The sequence below is a fragment of the Macrobrachium nipponense genome, chromosome 3 (assembly GCF_015104395.2).
Source record: "Macrobrachium nipponense isolate FS-2020 chromosome 3, ASM1510439v2, whole genome shotgun sequence".
NCBI classification, from domain to species: domain Eukaryota; kingdom Metazoa; phylum Arthropoda; class Malacostraca; order Decapoda; family Palaemonidae; genus Macrobrachium; species Macrobrachium nipponense.
The window spans coordinates 121,182,355-121,206,942 of NC_087202.1; the positions used below are offsets into that span (position 1 = coordinate 121,182,355).

The 24,588-nt window shown below is 42.0% G+C and overlaps 2 protein-coding genes across 2 annotated transcripts in view; one reads left to right on the forward strand and one right to left on the reverse strand.

The window, feature by feature from the left end:
- LOC135222013 (exportin-7-like) overlaps positions 1-24,588 on the reverse strand; it is a 364,750-nt gene that overhangs the window by 68,578 nt on the left and 271,584 nt on the right. The window lies entirely within an intron of this gene.
- On the forward strand, positions 543-22,814 carry LOC135222014 (exportin-7-like). The gene is made up of 4 exons (XM_064260140.1): positions 543-675; positions 18,714-18,889; positions 18,987-19,114; positions 21,732-22,814. Exons 1-4 carry the CDS (start codon positions 603-605, stop codon positions 21,835-21,837), a joined length of 483 nt encoding a protein of 160 aa, XP_064116210.1. The 5' UTR covers positions 543-602; the 3' UTR covers positions 21,838-22,814.

Below are 24,588 nucleotides of genomic sequence, written 5' to 3' on the forward strand. Positions count from 1 at the left end.
TGGATCATTTGTGTGTGTGTGTTAACCCATGAGACATTTTCTATTTATTTCAGCCTCATGCATGGGATGTGTTAATTTGCCACTTGCAGTTTTATTTCGTTTGTGATGTATTGCATATGACTGTAGTTTCATTTTCATGATGTTTAAGGTAAAAGTCCTTAGTATTCTGACAGCAACCCTTTCTCCTCAGTGGAGTCTGTCTTAAAAGGCCATTCATGAGATATGTCTCATCATGAAATATAAGTAAAAGGTTATCATTTTTACTGTGAAATAAATATTTAGTGACAACACTAGAAAAGAACCTTTATTTTTTGTCTTGAATTCTGATTTTTATTTTTGTGACTAGTATACAATACAGGATTTGGCATTCTCAACACTTTCAACATTCTAATGTGAGATCAGGAAATTGGTTATTCTTGCTCTGTAATTTCAGCACTAATATCTACTTTACATTTCAGACACAATGGTGTGCAGTGGTTGTTGTGCAACATTGGATCATATAGTCTCTTACCTGTACAAAGTATTGCATAATAAAAGTAAGTAAATTGGTTTGGAATTATGCCCAAGACCTGCATGTGTGATGTTGTCCTTTTCCAGATACGATGGTGTGCACGGGCTGCTGTGCAACTCTCGACCACATAGTCACATACCTCTTCAAAACAGTACATCAGAAGAGTAAGTTTTCAGTATCAATTAACTTGTAATATTTGTTTACTTAGCCTGTTCAGTGCAGTATATATTGAATTATGTTATTTTTCTAGAAGGAAATTGTACTGCAAAATCAGTTTTGCACACCATTTCTGGTCTGTTGTTTGTTTTGTTTTGTGTGCATTACTTTCCTTATCGCTGTGATTTCTTCTTTATTATAGTTTTTGCATGATTTTGTTTCATAACAAATCCATCATTTTATAAAGCTCAATACATGATCATCAGGTGTACAGATGTACCAGTTTCCCTTAAATTAAGCAATAATAATAATCATCCTGTTGCACTGCACATGCATGGTTGGGCACTCTAGCCCACATAACTCTGAGCATCGTTTCTTTTGCATCGTGTGTTTGTGCATCAGCTCCCTCTCCTTAAGGGCAGACTTTATCCATTCCTTTCTTTATTTTGTTTCATGGTTGAACTGATAAGAAAAAGTTGGTGGGTATTTTCTTTATCTTGTGTGTGCTAGTTTTCCATGTTTGGACTCGATGATCTTTTGTATATTGAAGCTATGAAAGTTTTTGCTCTCAGTTCTTCATTTTCATATTGAGTTCCATTACACTTATAATCTCTGATCATGGTATTGGTCTCTAGCAACATTGTGTACTTAATTAGCTTATTTGACACTTATAGAATTTTTCAATAACTGTTTTTCCTTGTATTCTATACCATCCACCACACAGTACTAGAAGTTAAGTTGCTTCTAAGTGTCTTGATTTTCTTGTGAGGTTCAAGAAGATGATGACACCTTTGGTGATGTCCTAAATAGAATCTTTTAGGACAGAAGCCTAATTGCATTTTTTGCAGCCCATTTTACCAACCCACCATACTATATAAATGAATATAAACAGCTAAGAAGGGAAGGAATGGAAGGAATTCTGGCAAGAAACTTAAAAGATCCAAAAGTTTCTTGGTACTTCCTCCTTCTTCAAATGGGAATCTGGCTTACTTTGAGTTGGATAATCATTACATTCATGATTTGCATGCATTTGTGTGTCTTCTGGTATAGACTTTTTACTTGGGGATGGCAACTCGGTAGAGAATTTTTACTATCGGTTCAGTCTACAAGAATTAGCTCAGTGTTTCTCAGTATTTTCACAGTGGAATCCCTTACCATCCTGAAAATCACAAAGTCAGAAACTGTGTTGGTGGCTATCACAGTTGTATCTTCATATCTTCAAGTAAGCGAATGAGGTACATGCCCCCAAGTTTGTTCATAGATATGATGCAAAGTCACGTAGTTTCACAAAGTTGCTAACGTTATCATAGTCAATTTTGATTCTGCTTTTTTTGGATCAGCAACTGAAGATCTAAAGGCCTGGGAACCCATGCTTTTTGGACTTGTAGTAGGACCAGGATAGTGTAGCATGTCGTTGATTTGATAGAATTTTTAGCTGAATATTCTTCATTGCCTCAACCAAACGTAATTTGTACTCCAAATTTTCTTGACAGATCTTACATAACTGAGCAACTGTTCTCCCAATCCTGCATTGTTGCAGATGATTGATATTTTTTTTTTAAAGAGAAATGAGGTCCTCTGGGCATTTGAAGACTATGGATGTGGGCTGTTTTATAAGTTAAAGGTTGGCATGGCAAGATAAGGTAATCATTGAATCTTTATAAATTGACATCTAAGTTATAGAACCAAAAGTCTCCCATCACATTTTATTATTTTCTCTATAAAGTCCTATTAGTAAACTATTTCCAATCTTTGTTGTTTTAGACGTTTCCTCCTATGCTGCCAAATGTACACGTTTGGAAGTAACCATGATTACTCCTTTTTAATCCTTACCTTCAGGAGCAGGAATAATCTTGGTTTGGACCTAATTGCTAATACAGCCATGGTAAATTAGGATATTTAGGACTGTGTAAGATTATTGATATGGTAAGATCAATAGGAAGAGTGCAAAATATCATTGAAACTAGTAACAGGACTTTTTCACAAATTCATTTGGAATTATTGAAAAAATATAGAAAGAAAAGAAGTCCTTACAGATATTTTTATAGAAAATATCTTGGATTTTGGTAACCCATTTAGAACCATGAATCTTTTAGACTGAATTGTAAATAAATTTTACACTGAGAAGAGTTAGGAGGTTTAAATTTTAATGCATATTGACGGGCATAGTAATGATAGATTTACAGCATATACTGTGGTGGTTACAGTGCACTCACTCCCACTTATACGCAGGAATAGGTTCCAGAACATGCTGCAGAAATGCAAAAATGCAAAATCTGCAAAAATGCAAAAATCCCTTGTAGAAATGCTTATAAGTTGCTTATAACTTTGTGTTTTAACATTTCGCTGCTTAATTTGATAGTTCAAAGAAAAATATACTTTAAATTATCATACTAAAACAATTTAATAACATGTCAAACAAATATACACTCCAACCATCATCCCAAAACATCCTATTACCACCCTTTTACAACTTACTCAAAGTATATATGCCCCCCTAAAATAAAAATACTTAACAGTGATTTACTTATTTCAAAATATTAATATTAAATATAAACGGCAAAACATCTATAAGAATTTCAATACAAATTAAATAAATCTGCCTTACCGAACAGTTGACAACTAATCCAGTCACCCCTGTACTGTAGACATCAGATAATTTTTTCTCTCTCAGTATAGAAGTATTGAACCCTTAACAACACTCTTTATTCACTAATTAATGTATTTTTTCATATTGTGTTCATGACTGAATACAGATTTTCGTGATGAAATTTTACAGTGTACTTATTAACATTGAAATATTCTATGAAGCTCATTCCAGTTTACCCCCCCCGGATTGAGCATAATAGCTGCTCTCTCTCTCTCTCTCTCTCTCTCTCTCTCTCTCTCTCTCTCTCTCTCTCTCTCTCTCTCTCTCTCTCTCTCTCTCTCTAAAGGTAACCTAAGATGTATTCGAAGTGATATTACCGTAAAGTGTTTTTTATGCAAATGTAAATTTTACAATTTGTTCATATACGAAACTAACCTTCGGTTTTAACATTAGGATTTACTAGCGCCAAGCTGGAAAACCGGTAGAATTAAAATTACACTTGTGAGATCCAGGGACTAATGGCATCTATACCCAGAATGCCAACGGCTACCTGTGACCCACCAGTTATTTTCCTACCCCAAGGCCTTTAAGATAAGACTTGTGGGTTTTTTACTGTCTATCTGATTTAAGCGGTTTTTCAGTTTGCCCGTTTTTTATCCATTTCATTTTTTATTTTTCATTCCTATTACCTTTTCTTTCTCCGAGTGTGATCAGTGTATGGTAAGAGTGTATACGTGGTATGATGGAGAATTTTGCCTCAACATCGGGATCGTCTACCGTTTCGAAGAGGAGACAAAGGAAATGCCCAGGAGTCAGTGGCTTTCCATGTTCTAGGTTCCTAACTTCGGTGTCGACGGATCCTCATCCAACGTGTAGTAGATGCAGGGAAAACGTATGTACGGTTACTAATCCATGTTCTGTTTGTCGCGGTTGGTCGTGGAACAGTGGAAGAAGTTCTATGGGAAAAGCCAATACAAAAGGAAGGTGGTGACGCCATCTTTGGATGACCAAACCTTACCGGCTTCTTTTGTATTGGCAATAAACCAGGTGGCTGCTCATATGTTTCCTACCTGCTTTTGATTTGTCTCATACCCCTTCGGTTTTCTCCTAGCGGTTCAGTATCGGAAACGTCAGGAGGGGCCTTGGGTAATCTTATGAATAATATGCGACTCTCCTTTGTTCCCAGCAAGTAGAGGGGGAGATCCGCCATCTTTGTTCCAGGCTCCTGCTCCTCAAGCGCATAGGTTAGATGGTCGTGGTCAGCGCTAGGCCTACCAGGCGTACCAACCTTGGATGGTCTGCTTGCGCATTATATGACGTCACGTTCCAGCAGGGTCCGGCAGCGCTGAATGTTCCTCCATCCCCCGGGCTTGCAATTTTATGGGAATTAATGCCGCGGCTTCACCATCACACTCAGTGTTTACAGCGATGCAGAACGTGGGAGGTAGTTTGGCAGCAAACGTGCGGTTGCCAGCAGAAACCTCTCATCTCTCCCTACGAGAGGGATGACGTCACAACATACGTCACACTCCGATATGGCAGGCGTGATGACGTCACAGACCAATTCTTGGCCGATTTCGCTGCACCCAGACGCTAATACGCCTTCTGACCCGTCAATGCAAACTGTAATGCAGAAATTACAGGATATAGAGAAGAGAATGAATAAGGAGACAAAAAGAAAAAGTGTGATTCGCCTTCTTCGTCTTCTTCCTCTAGTTCGGCGTCATCGCTAAGTCCGATAACGTCACGGCGAGCGCCAGTCAAGCGTTGGAGGGTGAGGATTTGGGAGTTCCTGGCGGATCCTCGGGCTAAGAGGAGAAGAATCAATTCTCCTCATCTTTCGGACCAAGACTGTCATTTCCAAGTCAGCAGGAAGGTCGGGAAGTCAGTGGCTATTAAGCACAAGGTTAGCAGACGAAGCCGTTCGCAAGAATCCGAACAGCGAGAGAGGTGACGGCCGGTGGGCTAGCGGCCGACGCGGAGTTGCCAGTTCGGTTCGCAAAAACTACGATACCTCTGGTAAAATTGACGTTGGCGGCGAAAGGTGCAGCAGAGGATGAATGCAGGTCCCAGTTTCGCCCGTAAGGCCGTCAAAATACGTACGAAGGACGATAAGGCTCCTATTAAAAGTACGAAAAATAGAGAGTTGGCAACCTCGGCGGATACGTTCGTGGAAGGCAGTGTCCGTCTGGGTAGAACGGCCGAGGCCGGGCTCGCCGACGCTCGAAAACGATGCCAATACTAATAGAGACGAACTTATATCTGTCTTAAGGGAGCCTTCATCTTGGAGATCTAGACGAGATTCTCGCTCTAGATCCGTGAGCAGAGAAAGAGTGAGACTTTTTTTTTTTTGTTTCGTCGTTCCCCTGCTGACTATCCGGGATCGAGCCAACAGCGGCCAGCAAAGATCAAAGAGGCCGCGGCCGTAGGGGCAGGCGGCCGTGGAATTCCGGGCCGTCTGTCAGAAGATAGGGGCGAGACAACATCCCTTGTGACGGAGAATGGTACACTAGAGCCGGAGGAAGGAGAAAACCAAGAGTTTCTGGCCTCGTATGCAGAGGAGATTTGATTTGATTTGTCAATTCAATAACCTTTCGGAGAAGACAGAAACACCGGCCACGTATGCTTCCGCCTGGAATTGACATGGCATTTGGACTAAAGAGGATACCAAGGTGTTGTATGAATTGCCTTGTTCGAGTCATGCAGAATCGGTCTTGCCAATACGTAAACGCAAAGATTGCAGGGAGGGATAATTCCTTAAGATCTAACTAGATCATTTAAATTACACCCTTTCCTCCAATGATAAAGCAAAGGAAATATTATACGACACCGAAGGTCCCTTTGCTGTCTAGACAAATGAACCCTAATGTTGTAAGGTTAAGGCCTGGATTAACCTTGGAATCAGGTTAAAATGGAGTGCCCTTTGATGACGTACCAAGAGGCTGCTACGTTAGAAGCAACAGCTTCTTCTGTCTTTCAGGCTGCTTCTTGGTTAGACCTTTGGTCAACAGCAGTGGCGAAGATTGCATCCTCGAAGCAACAAGAGAAGTAGTGGATGAACCATTGTTCATTAGATTACTACAGTCAGGTTCCAAGGCGATTGCGTACCTGACAAACGTAAGTGCCAATGTTTGGGCAAATATCCTGCCTAATGAGGAGAGATGCAGCGTTGGCTAGACTAAGCACAATGTGGATTTGGATTCCCTGTTAGCAATGAGGAATGGGATATCTTGGAATCGCAACTGCTGTTGCCAGAGGTCATACTAGAAGAGGCGATAGATAGAAGAAGGATGGACACTAACGATAGGTTGGTGCAACAGGCAGTTAGGAAAACGTCTAATAGTCAAACTATTCCTTTGGAGGGAAGACAACAGCAGCAATGTCTCAAAAGAAACCAGTGAGACATAGCATCCCTAATAGAGTCACAAGACCGCCTCTTTTCCCCAAAGAGGCTAACTCATCGGCCCTTTCACAATAGAAACAACAGAGGAAGGGGCAATAGGGGAAGAGGGAGAGGCTCAAGAAGATAGGATGGGCGCCTCCCATCACTCGCCACACCAGTGGGGGGTTGCCTGGCAAATCACTGGAAGGTGTGGCAGGAACTAGGGGCAGAGCAGTGGGTGGTGGATGTTCTCAGGATCGGGTATTTGATCCCGTTCGAGGTAACCCCGCCCCTGTCAGATCAACCATTACCTCACGTCACTTATGCCCACAAATCTCAGAAGGCCACTAATTCTTCAGGACGAAGTGAAGAAGATGATGGAAAAAGGAGCTGTGCAACAAGTATGCAGTCCGGCAAAAGGCTTCTACAGCAGGATTTTCCTGGTACCCAAACCCAAAAGCCAAAACGGGAGTGGAGGACAGTAATAGACCTGTCAACGCTGAATCGTATTTTATAAGAAAACCAGTTTTCAAGATGGAAACTCCGAAAACGGTTCAGATACCAGTCCATCAGTCTTCAAGGAAATTTCTCCGCTTCAGTCTTGCAGGGAAAGCTTTCGAATTCAAGGTCCTGTGCTTCGGATTGACAACGTCTCCTCAAGTTTTTACAAGAGTGTTCACCCTCGTGTTGGCGTGGTCGCATGCTCAGGGGATCAGGCTAATAAGATATCTGGACGATTGGCTGGTGATAGCAAAGTCCAGGGAGAAAATTACTCAGGAACAGGGCGCCCTCCTGCAGCTTTTGTCACAGCCTAGGTATTGTGGTAAATCAGGAGAAGTCGCAGTTGGATCCAAGTCAACGTTTGGAATATCTGGGAATGGTGATAGACAACACAACAAGCCAAAGTATTCCCGACAGACCAAAGAGTAGAGAAATGCAAACAAGTGTGAATGCCTTTCTGGGAAAGCAGACACAGCCAGCAAGACAGTGGCAGGTGGTGCTGGGAATCCTACCTCCCCCCCCCCCCCATGGAGAAGCTAGTACCACAAGAAGGCTACACCTTCGGTCCCTACAATGGAGGATGAAGGAGTTTTGGTCACCAACAGTAGATCACCCGTACGAGCAAATTTCCTTGTCGGCAGAAGTGAGGAAAGACTTGCTGTGGTGGGTGTGAACGACGACAATCTGACAGTGGGTGTCCCCCTTCAACAATCCTCCCCAGACCTCTTGTTGTTCTCGGATGCGTCAATAGAAGGCTGGGGAGCCCATATGGAGGGGAGTTGATGGTGTCAGCAAATGGAGTTGCAAGGACAGAGAACTCCATATAAACGTGCTGGAGTTGAAAGCAGCTTTTCTGGCTCTACAGGAATTCAGAGAGAGAGTAAAGGGGCACTCAGTGGTATTGATGTCAGACAAAACACCACAGTAGTAGCTTATATAAACAAGCAAGATGCCTAGTTTCTCGGCAGTTTACATGTGATGACAGTTCAACTTCACCAGTGGGGCTATAGAGAACCCTGGTAGACATCAAGGCCAGGTATATTCCGGGAAAAAGAAACAGTGGCCGACAAGTTGAGCCGCAGGGATCAGATTCTGGGAAACGGAGTGGTCCCTGCACCAACAGGTAGTGGACAGGATGCTCATGTTGTGGGAAGGACCGATCATAGACCTATTCGCAACCAGATACAACAAAAAGTTGGAAGTGTATTGTTCAGTAGTCCCAGACGCAGAGGCAGTAGCAGAAGATGCGCTACAACACCTGGGGACAATCTGGACGTGTACGCATTTCCTCCATTTTGTCTAATCCGTCAGGTTCTGAACAGGGTAATGCGGTCTCAGAACCTCAAGATGACCCTGGTAGCCCCGTTATGGCCGAAAGCAGAGTGGTTTCCAGACCTACTGGAACTCCTAGTAGATGTGCCAAGAGAGTTACCTCCATGGAGCAACCTACAGTGTCAGCCGCACGTGGAGAGGTAACACCAGTCGGTGAAGTCCCTATCGCTTCACGGGTGGAGACTGTCAAGTATCTCCTCCGAGCGCGAGGGTTTTCGCAGAAGCAGCAAACTCAGATGGCAGGGTAATATCAGAAAATCATCTGCGACAGTATACCAAGGAAAGTGGTCAGCATACTGTGATTTGGTGTCGTAGAGGGAACTTGTCTCCACTCGGTACCACTATTCAGCAGTTAGCAGACTTTCTGATATATCTCAGAACAGAAAAACATATGTCTGTATCTGCAGTGAAGGGGTACAGGGCTGCTCTAGCCTCAGTCTTACGAATGAAAGAGTGGACATATCGTCTTCATGGGAGTTGGCCATGCTGATGAGGAGCTTTGAACAGTCATCCGCCCACCAAAGGAGCTAAAAGCCCCCAGCCCATTGATTGGGACTGACCAAGGTACTGAGTAGTCTGACAAAAACCCCCCCCCCTACACGAACCACTAAGGCAGTCCACGGATAGGAGCCTGACCCTGAAGACAGTCTTCTTATTGGCCCTGGCTTCAACCAAAAAAGGGAAGGGGTGGGGGAGCTACATGGCCTCTCATATCTCAAAGCACTCGAGAGTTTGGAGATCAATGGTATTTGAGTTTGTCCCAGAATTCGTGGCCAAGACCCAAAATCCAACAATAGTAGACGGCAGATTCGACTCCTTTACCATACCTTCCTTGGCAGACTTTGTAGACAACGACAAAGCTGAGATGCTCCTGTGCCCCGTCAGGGCACTAAGGGAGTACTTAAAGAGAACAAGGCACCTCAGGCCGGGGTGCCGGAGGTTGTTCGTGAAGTACAGGAACGGAACAGAAGGAAGTGTCCAGGAATACAATATCGTTTTGGCTAAGGGAGACTATCAGAGATGCTTATACGGCAGGAGACAGAGGGTCAGTATAGCCAGGTGGGAGCTAGAGCTCATGACATCAGGGGCGTGAGTGCTTCCCTGGCATTTAAGAAGAACATGTCTGTGGATAGAATTCTGAAAGCTGGTGTGTGGAAACGCCAAACAACTTTCACCTCATTTTATTTGAAAGATGTTTGCCCATAAGATCCTTGGACACCTTTTCCTTGGGTCCAGTGGTGGCGGCCCTCCCAACAAGTGATATAGTTTCATACCAGTGCCCCTGGCGGGTCAGTTTGCGTCTAGTCTAAGATGAAGGTATGAAAGTAGGAATTATGGGATGACTGGTTCCTTTTTTCTTTACTACTTTCTTTCCTACTCCTTTAACTACGGGCAATATAAGGAGAGTACCGTCATGTGCTGGAACGGACTAGATGCAGGTGAGGTGGTCAGCCATACTGTGAAGCTATCTTAGTGATGATATACTTTTCAGTAGCAACACACCCCTCTGGATATAGGGAAAAGAGGGGTGAAGGTGGATCCAGTTGCAAGGACAAGAGTAAACAGTAGAATGGTATCTACACCCAGTGGGGGAAAACCAATAGATCCGCTTATATCTTTGGTCCTAGGTTCATTGTCCATTCTCTTAGAATTTCCCTATATATTTGGAAATGGATAAGGTGGCAAACTCCCAGTCAGTTGTAGAGACTTACCTCCCTCCAATAGTAAGTCTATCCTAATGTTAAGACCGAAGGTTTGTTTTGTATATGAACAAATACTAATTTGTATTTTTCATAACTAACAAACCTGAGGTCTTAACAGGTAAAGGCCCACCTCGAACCACCCCTCTAGCAGTCTAAACTGGGTTAGAAATATAACTGATGGGTCACAGGTAGCCGTGGGCATTCTGGGTTATACATGCCCCTGTGACCTGGTATAGAGGACCATTAGTCCCTGGATCTCACAAGTGTAATTTTAATTCTACCGGTTTCCAGCTTGGCGCTAGTAAATCCTAATGTTAAGACCTCAGGTTTGTTAGTTATGAAAAAATAAAAATACAAATTAGTTACAAATTTTGGTATATTAAAATATTTGCTAATTATTTTTTTTAATTGTATTTTTTCTTTCCAGTCTGGTTTTACTGGAAAATAAAATTAAAATATTAGTGAATATTTTAAATATTTTACAATAATGCTCTGTCATCAAAATTCTTATTAGCAATATCATTTCAAATATATCTTACATACCCTGTAAGAGAGAGAGAGAGAGAGAGAGAGAATCACATACCTATTTTGCTCAGTATGGGGCCCTATCATAAAAATCTGTATTTAGTCACAAACAAAGTATGAAAAAATACAGTAGTTAGTGGATAAATAAGTAGTTAGTGGATAAATATCGTTGCTTCACAGAAAAAAGGGGAATTAGTAATGAATTTAGAGATGGGGTCCATAGAACAAAATCTGCAAATTAGTGAAAGTTCTCCGTGGAAAAGTGAATAACGTGTTCCACAAAAATCCGAGTCAAAGTTCACTGCGGAAATGTCAAACTGGACGTTGTCCTTGCGGATTGTGAACAAGTCTTTAAAGTATGAGAGGTAAATTTTGCATTATTCAACATGACCTTTGTTTTCTCAAAAAAAAATTAGTAAGAAGTGCTCTGGTGAAATAATTCGAAGATGAGTTCGGTCATCCCTCGGTATTCACGGGGGTTGTGTATCACTCACCGAATAGCAAAAATTTGCAAATACCAAAGCCCCTTAAAAAAAAACAAAAAAACGCTTTTTTAAACTGCCTATTTTATTAATATAAACATCAAATATACCTTAAACTATCATCTTCAAACATTTAACCACAATTATAATATGAAAATACAGTAATTACTCTGAAAAAATTGGCGAGTAGCCAAATTGTGTTTATATATATATTTGTTCATACACGAAACAAACCTTGGTCTTAACATTAGGATTTACTAGCGCCAAGCTGGAAACCTCCGGTAGAATTAAAATTACACTTGTGAGATCCAGGGGACTAATGGCATCTATACCAGGTCACGGGGCATGTATACCCAGAATGCCCACGGCTACCTGTGACCCATCAGTTATTTTCCTACCCGCCTTTAAGATAAGACGTGTGACTGTCTATCTCATTTAAAGCCGGTTTTTCAGTTTGCCCGTTCTTTATCCATTTAATTTTTTATTTTTCATTCCTTTTCTTTCTCCAAGTGTGATCAGTGTGTGGTAAGAGTGTATACGTTGTATGATGGAGAATTTTGCCTCAACATCGGGATCGTCTACCCGCTTCGAAGAGGAGACAAAGGAAAAATGCCCAGGAGTCAGTGGCTTCCCTTGTTCTAGGTTCCTAACCTCGGTGTCGACGGATCCTCATCCAACGTGTAGTAGGTTGCAGGGAAAACGTATGTACGGTTACTAATCCGTGTTCTGTTTGTCGCGGTTGGTCGGTGGAACAGTGGAAGAAGTTCTATGGGAAAAGCCAATACAAAAGAAAGGGGGTGACGCCATCTTTGGATGACCAAACCTTACCGGCTTCTTTTGTATCGGTAATAAACCAGGCTGCTCCATAGTGTTTCTCCACCTGCTTTTGAATTGTCTCATACCCTTCGGTTTCTCCTAGCGGTTCTGTATCGGAAACGTCAGGAGGGGCCTTGGGTAATTTTATGAATAATTTGCACTCTCCTTTGTTCCCAGCAAGTAGAGGGGGAGATCCGCCATCTTTGTTCCAGGCTCCTGCTACGCAAGCGCATAGGTTAGATGGTACGTGGTCAGCGCTAGGCCGTACCTACCGCGTACCAACCTTGGATGGTCTGCTTGCGCATTATATGACGTCACGGTTCCAGCAGGGTCCGGCAGCGCTGAATGTTCCTCATCCCCCGGGCTTGCAATTTATGGGAATTAATGCCGCTGCTTCTCCATCCCACTCAGTATTTACAGCGATGCAGAACGTGGGAGGTAATTTGGCAGCAAACGTGCGGTTACCAGCAGAAACCTCTCAGTCTCTCCCTACGAGAGGGATGACGTCACAACATACGTCACACTCTGAGATGGCAGGCGTGATGACGTAACAGACCGATTCTCGGCTTTTTCGCTGCACCCAGACGCTAATACGCCTTCTGATCCGTCAATGCAAACTGTAATGCAGAAGTTACAGGATATAGAGGAGAGAATGAATAAGAGAGACAAAAAGAAAAAGTGTGATTCGCCTTCTTCGTCTTCTTCCTCTAGTTTCGGCGTCATCGCTAAGTCCGATAACGTCACGGCGAGCGCCAGTCAAGCGTTGGAGGAGGATTTCGGGAGTTCCTAGCGGATCCTCGGGCCAAGAGGAGAAGAATCAATTCTTCCTCTTCTTCGGACGAAGACTGTCATTTCCAAGTCAGCAAGAAGGTCGGAAAATCAGTGGCTATTAAGCACAAGGTTGCCAGACGAAGCCGTTCGCAGAGTCCGAACAAGCGAGAGAGGTGACGGCCGGCGAGCTAGCGGCTGAGGCGGAGTTGCCAGTTCGGATCGCAAAACTGGCGATACCTCTGGTAAAATCGACGTTGCGCGAAAGGTGCAGCAGAGGATGAATGCAGGTCCAGTTTCGCCGTAAGGCCGTTCAAAATACGTACGAAGGACGATAAGGCTCCTATTAAAAGTACGAAAAATAGAGAGTTGGCAACCTTGGCGGATACGTTCGTTGGAAGGCAGTGTCCGTCTGGATAGAAGGAGGCGAGGGCCGGGCTCGCCGACGCTCGAAAACGATGCCAATGCTAATAAGACGAACTTACCTCTGTCTTAAGGGAGCCTTCATCTTGGAGATCTTAGACGAGATTCTCGCTCTAGATCCGTGAGCAGAGAAAGAGTGAGACGTTCTCGTTCCCCTGCTGACTATCTGGGATCGAGCCAACAGCGGCCCCAGCAAAGATCAAAGAGGCCGCGGGCCGTAGGGTGCAGGCGGCCGTGGAAGGTTCCGGGCCGTCTGTCAGAAGATAGAGGCGAGACAAACTCTTCTCGTGACGGAGAGTGGTACACTAGAGCCGGAGGAAGGAGAAAATAGAGTTTCTGGCCTCGTATGCAGAGGTTATTGATTTGATTCGTCAATTCAATAGCCTTTCGGAGAAGACAGAAACACCGGCCAGTATGCTTCCTCCTGGAATTGACATGGCGTTTGGACTAAAGAGGGATACCAAGGTGTCGTATGAATTGCCTTGTTCGAGTCATGCGGAATCGGTCTTGCAACACGTAAACGCAAAGATTGCAGGGAGGGATAATTCCTTAAGATCTAATAGATCATTTAAATTTATTCCCCCTCCAATGATAAAGCAAGGAAATATTATACGACACAGAGGTCCTTTGCTGTCTAGACAAATGAACCCTAATGTTGTAAGGTTAAGGCCTGGATTAACCTTGGATCAGGTTAAAATGGAGTGCCCTTCGATGACGTACCAAGAGGTGGCTGCACGTTAGAAGCAACAGCTTCTTCTGTCTTTCAGGCTGCGTCCTGGTTAGACCTTTGGTCAACAGCAGTGGCGAAAATTGCATCCTCGGAAGCAACAAGGAAAGTAGTGGATGAACCATTGTTCATTAGATTACTACAGTCAGGGTCCAAGGCGATTGCGTACCTTGACAAACGTAAGTGCCAATGTTTGGGCAAATATCCTGCTAAATGAGGAGAGAGCAGCATTTGGCTAGACTTAAGCCGCAATGTGGATTTGGATTCCCTGTTAGCAATGAGGAATGGGGATATCTTGGAATCGCAACTACTGTTGCCAGAGGTCATACTGGAAGAAGCGATATATAGAAGAAGGATGGACACTAACGATAGGTTGGTGCAACAGGCAGTTAGGAAAACCTCTAACAGTCAAACTATTCCTTTGGAGGGAAGGCAACAGCAGATGTCTCGAAAGAAACCAGTGAGACATAGCATCCCTAATAGAGTCACAAGACCCTCTTCCCCAAAGAGGATAACTCATCGGCCCTTTCACATAGAAACAACAGAGGAAGGGGCAATAGGGGAAGGGGAGAGGCTCAAGAAGATAGGATGGGCGCCTCCCATCACTCGGCCACACCAGTGGGGGGTTTGCCTGGCAATCACTGGAAGGTGTGGCAGGAACTAGGGGCAGAGCAGTGGGTGGTGGATGTTTCAGGATCGGGTATTTGATTCCGTTCGAGGTAACCCCGCCCCTGACAGATCAACCATTACCCCACGTCACTTATGCCCACAAATCTCAGAAGGCCACTATTCTGCAGAACGAAGTGAAGAAGATGATGGAAAAAGGAGCTGTGCAACAAGTATGCAGTCCGACAAAAGGCTTCTACAGCAGGATTTTCCTGGTACCCAAAGCCAACGGGGAGTGGAGGACAGTAATAGACCTGTCAACGCTGAATCTGTTTATAAGGAAAAAAACCAGTTTCAAGATGGAAACTCCGAAAACGGTTCTACAAGCAGTCAGAATCGGAGACTTTATGCTGACAGTCGATCTAAAGGACGCATACTTTCAGATACCAGTCCATCAGTCTTCAAGGAAATTTCTCCGCTTCGTCTTGAGGGAAAGCTTTCGAGTTCCAAGGTCCTGTGCTTCGGATTGACAACGTCTCCTCAAGTTTTTACAAGAGTGTTCACCCTCGTGTCGGCGTGGGCGCACGCTCGGGGATCAGGCTGATAAGATATCTGGACGATTGGCTGGTGATAGCAAAGTCCAGGGAGAAATTACTCAGGGACAGGGCGGCCCTCCTGCAGCTTTGTCACGCCTAGGTATTGTGGTGAATCAGCAGAAGTCGCAGCTGGATCCAAGTCAACGTTTGGAATATCTGGGAATGGTGATAGACACAACACAAGCCAAAGTATTCCCGACAGACCAAAGAGTACAGAAATGCAAACAAGTGGGTGAATGCCTTTCTGGGAAAGCAGACACAGCCAGCAAGACAGTGGCAGTGGTGCTGGGAATCCTAACCTCCCTGGAGAAGCTAGTACCACAAGGAAGGCTACACTTCGGTCCCTACAATGGAGGATGAAGGAGTTTTGGTCACCAACAGTAGATCACGTACGAGCAAATTCCCTTGTCGGCAGAAGTGAGGAAAGACTTGCTGTGGTGGGTGGACGACGACAATCAGACAGTGGGTGTCCCCCTTCAACAATCCTCCCCAGACCTCTTGCTGTTCTCGGATGCGTCACTAGAAGGCTGGGGAGCCCATATGGAGGAGTTGATGGGTGTCAGCAAAATGGAGTTGCAAGGACAGAGAACTCCATATAAACGTGCTGGAGTTGAAAGCAGCTTTCCTGGCTCTACAAGAATTCAGGGAGAGAGTAAAGGGACACTCGGTGGTATTGATGTCAGACAACACCAACAGTAGTAAGATTATATAAACAAGCAAGGAGGCCTAGTTTTCTCGGCAGTTACATGTGATGACAGTTCAACTTCACCAGTGGGCTATAGAGAACCTGGTAGACATCAAGGCCAGGTATATTCCGGGAAAAAGAAAACATAGTGGCCGACAAGTTGAGCCGCAGGGATCAGATTCTGGGAACGGAGTGGTCCCTACACCAACAGGTAGTGGACAGGATGCTCATGTTGTGGGAGGACCGATCATAGACCTATTCGCAACCAGGTACAACAAAAAGTTGGAAGTGTATTGTTCAGTAGTCCCGGACGCAGAGGCAGCAGCAGAAGATAGCGCTACAACACCCCTGGGACAATCTGGACGTGTACGCATTTCCTCCTCATTTTGTCTAATCCGTCAGGTTCTGAACAGGGTAATGCGGTCTCCGAAGAACCTCAAGATGACCCTGGTAGCCCCGTTATGGCCGAAAAAAAACGGAAAGCAGAGTGGTTTCCAGACCTACTGGAACTCCTAGTAGATGTGCCAAGAGAGTTTACCTCCATGGAGCAACCTTCTGTGTCAGCCTCACGTGGAGAGGTACCACCAGTCGGTGAAGTCCCTATCGCTTCACGGGTGGAGACTGTCAAGTATCTCCTCCGAGAGCGAGGGTTTTCGCAGAAAGCAGCACTCAGATGGCAGGTAATATCAGAAAATCATCTGCGACAGTATACCAAGGGAAGTGGTCAGCATACTGTGATTGGTGTCGTAGGGGGAACGTGTCTCCACTCGGTACCACTATTCAGCAGTTAGCAGACTTTCTGATATATCTCAGAACAGAAAAACATATGTCTGTATCTGCAGTGAAGGGGTACAGGGCTGCTCTAGCCTCAGTCTTACGAATGAAAGGAGTGGACATATCGTCTTCATGGGAGTTGGCCATGCTGATGAGGAGCTTTGAACAGTCATGCCCACCAAAGGAGCTAAAAGCAGATTGGGATCTGACCAAGGTACTGAGTAGTCTGACAAAACCCCCTTACGAACCACTAAGGCAGTCCACGGATAGGAGCCTGACCCTGAAGACAGTCTTCTTATTGGCCCTGGCTTCAACTAAAAGGGTGGGGAGCTACATGGCCTCCTCATATCTCATAAAGCACTCGAGAGGTTGGAGATCAATGGTGTGTGAGTTTGTCCCAGAATTCGTGGCAAAGACCCAAAATCCAACAATAGTAGACGGCAGATTCGACTCCTTTACCATACCTTCCTTGGCAGACTTTGTAGACAACGACAAAGCTGAAATGCTCCTGTGCCCCGTCAGGGCACTAAGGGAGTACTTAAAGAGAACAAGGCACCTCAGGCCGGGGTGCCGGAGGTTGTTCGTAAGTACAGGACGGAACAAGAAGGAAGTGTCCAAGAATACAATATCATTTTGGCTAAGGGAGACAATCAGAAATGCTTATACTGCAGAAGACAGAGGGTCAGATAGCCAGGTGGGAGCTAGAGCTCATGACATCAGGGGTGTGAGTGCTTCCCTGGCATTTAAGAAGAACATGTCTGTGGATAAAATTCTGAAAGCTGGCGTGTGGAAGCGCCAAACAACTTTCACCTCATTTTATTTGAAAGATGTTGCCCATAGATCCTTGGCACACCTTTTCCTTGGGTCCAGTGGTGGCGGCCCAACAAGTGATATAGTTCATCCAGTGCCCCTGGCGGGTCCAGTTTGCGTTAGTCTAAGATGAAGGTATGAAGTAGAATGAATGGGATGACTGGTCTTGGTTTTTTCTTTACTACTTTCTTTCCTAACTCCTTTAACTACGGGCAATATGAATAAGAAGTACCGTCATGTGCTGGAACGGACTAAGATGCAGGTGAGATGGTCAGCCATACTGTGAAGCTATCTTAGCTGATGATATACTTTTCAGTAGCAACACACCCCTCTGGATAATAAGGAAAAGGGGTGAAGGTGGATCCAGTCGCAAGGGACAAGAGTAAATAGTAGAATGGTATCTACACCCAGTGGGAGGAAACCAATAGATCCGCTTATATCTTTGGTCCTAGGTTCATTGTCCATTCTCTAGAATTTCCCTATATATTCGGAAATGGATAAGGTGGCAAACTTCCAGTCAGTTGTAGAGACTTACCTCCCTCCAATAGTAAGTCTATCCTAATGTTAAGACCGAAGGTTTGTTTCGTGTATGAACAAATACCAAATTTGTAACTAATTTGTATTTTTCATAACTAACAACCTGAGGTCTTAACAGTTAAAGGCCCACCTCGAACCACCCACCCCTCTAGCAGTCTAAACAAAACTGGGTTAGAAATATAACTGATGGGTCACAGGTAGCCGTGGGCATTCTGGTATACATGCCCCGTGACCTGGTATAGATGCCATTAGTCCCCTGGATCTCACAACTGTAATTTTAATTCTACCGGTTTCCAGCTTGGCGCTAGTAAATCCTAATGTTAAGACCTCAGGTTTGTTAGTTATGAAAAATACAAATTAGTTACAAATTTGGTATATGTATAATAATATATATGTATGTATATATGTATGTATGTATGTATGTCAAAAATGAGTTATTTTAAAATATTAAAGCCAATAATACTAATGAATTGATACTAGGTAAGACTCGGTCATTCATTATTTATCTCAGCAAATGTGTTCAGGGTTGTATTGTCTTGTAAGAATTACATTTTATTTTATGTAATCTGCTTTGTTTCTATGAACAAATGGGCCAGCCTTGTTAGTTATGAATTTCAGCTTGTTGGTCCAGTTCCAATATGTGATAGTGATAGAGCTGACCTTACTTAAACTATTTGATGCATTAGTAGTATAATGTGCCTTGCATTTGCTAGGTAAGTTAATGAATTTTGTATCTTTTTGTTTACTTTGATATCTATAACTGTGTGTAAATGTCATGATATTTTTCAGGTAAAAAGGGCACAGTAGACCTAGAATCAGATGCCTTAGTGAGAGTTATGAAGCACCAGCCATCAATTCTACAACAGATGCTTGCAACTGTCCTAAATATTATAATGTTTGAAGATTGTAGAAATCAGTGGAGCATGTCACGTCCCCTGTTACCACTCATTTTGTTGAATAATGAGGTGAGTAGATTAGTATTGAATTTTGGAATTCATTGATGGAGATATTCACTCTAAAAGTTTGATATATTTTTCAATCCTTATAAATTTTTTCTTCCAGTATTTTGGGCAGTTACGACAACAGATCATTAGCCAGCAAGCTCCAGATAAGCAAGGGGCAATGGCGCAGTGGTTTGACAGCCTTATGGAAGGAATAGAACCCAATCTTCTAACAAAAAACAGAGATAAGTAAGTATAGTAATATCTGTTTGAAATTTTAGTCTGAAAATCAGTTGATTTAGAAATCGAGGGATCTCAATATATGTGGCATTTATGCTGTTTTGTAATAAGAAGATAAAGTTTCTCATAAGAGACCATTTCATTCACCCATTTTTGTAAAATGGTGTCCTGTAATTTTCAATAATATTTTGACTTGTTCTTGTTTCAAGTTGAAATTGCATAATACTGTGTCTTTCTGTGTGAAAAACTGCACCTAAACTTTACTTATGTTCATGGTAATGTGTATGTTCATGATAGTGTGTAACTCAGAAAGATAGAAAGTAGAGGCAAACCGAACTGGCTTTAGTGAGGAGAGAGAGAGAGAAAAAACGTCCTCACTCAAAGGCGGTAAAGAGAAACTAGTTAGGTCACAAGTAGTGGCTGGGTATGTTAGTGGTCCCACTTATCTCGTGGCTAAGGACGGATGCACTAGTCCCTTGCATAATAAGTTAAGTATATCCAAGTTTTATCAGATGTCTGAGCTGATTGACACACTCCTTAGTCCTGGCCCAAAGGATTAGATATTTTTACAGGGTTACTTTGAATATTTTCCTAGCCTAATCTTTCCTATATGCCACAAATGTGGAATCTATTCACCTGTTCATCTTCCTTGGTCCCAGTATACTCCAGCTAAAGTTGAGTACCATATCTTAGTTTTACCAGACCACTGAGCTGATTAACAGCTCTCCTACGGCTGGCCTGAAGGATTAGATATTTTTACATGGCTAGGAACCAGTTGGTCACCTAGCAATGGGACTTGCAGTTTATTGTGGGATCTGAGCCACATTATATTGAAAAATTAATTTCTATCGCCAGAAATAAATTTTCTGATTCCACGTTGGCAGAGCCGAGAATCAAACTTCGGACTTAGTAGCCGAACTGCAGCTCAAGACTTTGAACTACACTGCAGCATGACTTTCAAGTTCAACCCACACATTCCTATAAGACAGAGAGCTCTCTCTTACCCAACACCAGTTCCTTGTATCCTCTTTTGCATGATCTGTTATTGTTTACTTTTCCACCCCACACTGCCGCCATCTTGTCTTCTATGACATCACAACACAAATTAATTACAGGCAGTTCCCGGTTATTGGTGATCCGGTTTTATGGCACTTGTCTGGCGCCATAAAATTGGTGATTTATGGGGTCATAATGGGACAAGTTTTGGTTATCGGCACCATAAGGTGCTGATAATACAGTTATGGTAACAGAGGTGCCATTAAAACTTGGTGAAACGAAAGAACCATAAATTGCTGAGTTTCAGTTATTGGCAGTTTTCATTTATCAGCACCCCGCCGAGAACTAGGGACTGCCTGTACATCAAGACATTTTCTGAAATCAAACAGTTTCCCAAACATAGAACATCGTTCACATTTCACTAATACAGAAAATAAAAACAAGAAATAACAATACAGTGGGTCCTCGATTTATGATGCTACTGACTTACAGTGATTTGATCTTAAGGCACTTTTGCAGCGCTGTTAATGTGCATTTTATGACGCCGTAACTTGGGCAGAAATCAATTTGCGTGGTGCTGAAATGGATCCCGCGCCCTAAGTCGAGGGCGCACTGTATTAAGTCACATGATTCATAACTTTGGACAGTATTTCTTCAAATAATCTACACCCTTATGTTTATTTGTAACGGTTATTGGTCTTATAATAAATTTTACGTTTTTTGGGAGGGGCTGGGGTGTTGTCATGGTATTAAAATACAGATGTCCTTTAGTAAAGAGGATTCACCCAGGCCCACTGACCCAAAACTATAATTGTTTCCCTCGTCACCATCCCTTTAGGGTAAACACAAATTTGGCACCACATGAAGATCGATGTCACATTGTCCTAATTAATATTTTCATATGTTATTTCTAGCTGTACTTTTATTACAATTTTCTCTCAATTGTGATTAGAGTATGTTTTTCATATAAAGACTTCTTTTAAAGAATAACAATGTGTTCTCTAATGCTGGTTTGGGTAGTGAGGAAAGTAAGTTTGGCATCGCTGCTTCTACACCCTCCCCACACCCTCTTTTGACCAAGTATGCACAACTTACTACTATAATTAAATCAATTATGTGTGTGGGAGGTCTTTGGAAATATTTTCCTCTTGAGCTGTACATTATACAGAGTAATGATGGGAAAAACAATGGGGATGATGTGAAAACTTGGCTAGTTTTAAGATTTGTATTATGCACATTATTGCTGCAATTGGTATAAGGGAGAAAGGTAGACTAATGGTGTCGCAAATTGGAAGTTTATTTATGCTAGTGGGCAGTATTTGTTAATTCCTGAAAAGCTTTGTAATTTAGTATTGTAGGTTTTTTCCTTTTTTGTATATTTTGTTAATAAGCATAACCTGGGAAAACAAGTTCATGGCTTGAGTAATGCAGTTATTAATGATATTTACTATACAGGCAGGCCCTAATTATCAGCGATCTGGTTTTATGGTGTTTGTCTAGTGCCATGATTTTATGGCGCCATAACGGGCTGAGTTTCAGTGTTGATGATAGAGTTGAGAAATTAATTTTCTGTTGTGTTGTTAAAAGATTTAAATGTTCTTCCTTTAATTTTTTTTATGGTAATTTTCAGATTCACTCAAAACTTGTCAGTGTTCCGTCGTGATATTAATGACTCATTAAAAGGACCAGTAACCAGTAGCGGTGGAGGCAGCAGCAGTGAAATGATGACATCGTGACGACAACACTACCACCAAAATGGTCTCCGCTTCACTCCTCATCATAATGCCAGCCACCATTACCGTCGCCGCTGTTATTCTCTTTCTACCACAACTGCTTACACAGACACTGCAGTGGCTACTTCTGCCATAAATATAGTGACAGATTCTAATAGTAACCATTGCTCCCAAATGTGGTTGATTTAGTTGTGGCCACCTCAAGTCATTTGGACTTTACCAAGTTTTAAATCATATTTTTTAAGAAAAAAAGGTTTTGAAAAGGTTACTTTTTGTACAATAATGCAAAGGGACCTGATTGAACTAACTATAGCATTTTATGTTGTTCTTTACACGGACTCATATTCTTTACATTCTGACCAAAGGGAGTTTATGCTGTGTGTCTGTCCATGGTAGAAACAATATGATGTCCATGTGCATCCTGACTTCAGCAAACAGAAATGTGCCTCAAAAAACTCCATTGTGAAAAGATAGAATCAGTGATTATATATTTTTGAAAGTGACACATGTGATGAGACTAAATACTATAAAGTGTCACCACCCTGTTTCCTTGGAGCTAGAATGCATCGGGAGTTTGAAAATCAGTGATTTACATAGTCATCATGGAGGTTATTAGATAAATACAGGACAGATTTTATTTGAAAATGCCCAAGCCTTAAGAAGAACAAGGGCTGTTGATTTGCATTTGAGCAGCAGCCAATGCATAGCATGAAATGGAGTGAGTTAACTTACTGTTGGACTGATTTATAGGTTAACTTTATATTTTAAGCCTGTTAAAGGGATTCACATTAATTTTTCTTGTTTTTTTTTTTTAAGTAAATGGTCAATATTAAATGAAATAGTGTGCATGGATGCTAACATTATCCATGTACTGTACATTTTTGGAAATAGGATTTGGTACAGACATTTTGGATTTCTTGTACAGTGTGATTAAGCCTTTCAGAGTTTTTCCATTCTTTGTGAAATATTGGTTTTATTTAGATTAAATGCTGGTATTTTATTTTTATTTTTATTATTATTGATGATGAAATATTTTTGTGTAACTTTGGATGATCTTCATATTCAAGTGTTTTGGTTTTATGCTGGATAATGTCAACGATTATTATAATTATCTTCATTATCATCTGACAGTAATGATTATGGATATTGCTATTATTGCTATTGTTTTCATTTTTACTGGAAGAGGTTGAAGAGGCAGTTAAAATTGGCCTTCCTAGCTATTTGCACTAATGTTAGTTAATATTGAACTTTAATTATTTCTTATTGTTTTCACCGACTATTCATAATTTTCCCTACTTGAAGATTTTATTTTAAGCCAGTAAATTTTAATAAAAATCATTTCAAGGAATACCTCATACTGCTTCAGGCCAGATATGCAAGATTGTCTCTCATCAGATGTAGAGAGAACAGCGGTTAAGTACTGAACAGCGACAGCAGAAAGCCCCAACCCAAACATACTGAAGAAGGAGACTTGTACAATGTTTCTGTGATGGAATGACATATTGTTTAAATAAAAATGACGAAGTTGAGACTATTCTTTCAGTCAGGATTTGTTATGTTTATTTTCCTTTAGGGTTTTGTTCAAAATGTGGCTAAGATGGTTACAGGCAGCCCACGGTTGCGGTCGCTATTGGTAAGCGGCATTTCAGTTTTACGGCACTTGTTAAATATATTCGTAACTGGGTTTTACACTGTAGGGATTATAGCACCGTTGTCTGGTTATCGGTTGCTTAGGCTAGGTGCCGAGACTGCCCCATAAAATAGAAACGTAACGAATATGCATCTACTATTCCTCTGCTCTTTTAAAAAGTTAAAAAGTTTACCTTGACTTCGCAGTATTCAATAATACTGTATGTCGTCTTATATTACTAATTGTGTTATAAAATACATACAAGTCGATCATATTTTGGTTTGGAAAAATCAGGTGAGGGCGGAGGTAAGATTATTTCAACATTTTAACTCAATTCAGACCGATTTTCTTTCCTCTATTTAGTGTAAATTAATCTCCAGAAACTATTCATATGTGACAAGGTTATTTTTCTTTATGTGAAGTGTTTTTAAGTTGGAAAATTTACTTAAATATGTGAACCAGCCTTTTTTATGTTTTTTTGTGAATAGATGGTGCTGTTGTCTGGTTATTGGTATTTTGGTACTTGCTGAAGTTCTGAGAGACCCTCATAAAATACAAACCTAATGAATATGCAACTTTTCCTCTGCTCTTTTAAAAATTTATGCTTTACATCACTGTATCCAGTAATACTGTGTGTAGTCTCATATTACAGTGGTCCCCCCGTATTCGCGGGGGATGCGTACCAGACCCCCCCGTGAATAGTTAGAACCCGCGAATGTTTGGAACCCCTATAAAAATGCTAAAAACAGCCTATTTTGTTAGTTAAAACTCAAGAAAAACCACTAAATTTTCATACTTGGTTTTTTTTAATAAGTTTTATCACAAAAAGTGCATTTTATGATGAAATTCATCAAAAAAAACACCAAAAGGAATTGTGGATATTTCTCATAGAAAAATACCGCGAAATCGCGAATTTTCCGCTAATAATGCAGGGAAACATTCCCGAGAGAAATCCGCGAATACGGGGGTCCACTGTACTACGTTAGTATTATAAAATACAAACAAAGCAATCTATGGTTTGGTTTGGAAAAGTCAGCTGAGGGCAGAGGCAGGGTTATTTCACCCTACTTGACTCGATTCGGAGCGATTTTCTTGCTTCTATTTAGTGTAAATAGGTTAGTTTT

Bases quoted from the DNA above. Each gene is read 5' to 3' on its own strand.
- LOC135222014 (XM_064260140.1), top strand. From the start codon at position 603: ATGGTGTGCACGGGCTGCTGTGCAACTCTCGACCACATAGTCACATAC. The intron at 676-18,713 runs GTAAGTTTTCAG...GATATTTTTCAG, and splicing joins CAAAACAGTACATCAGAAGA to GTAAAAAGGGCACAGTAGAC. The intron at 19,115-21,731 runs GTAAGTATAGTA...GGTAATTTTCAG, and splicing joins CTAACAAAAAACAGAGATAA to ATTCACTCAAAACTTGTCAG.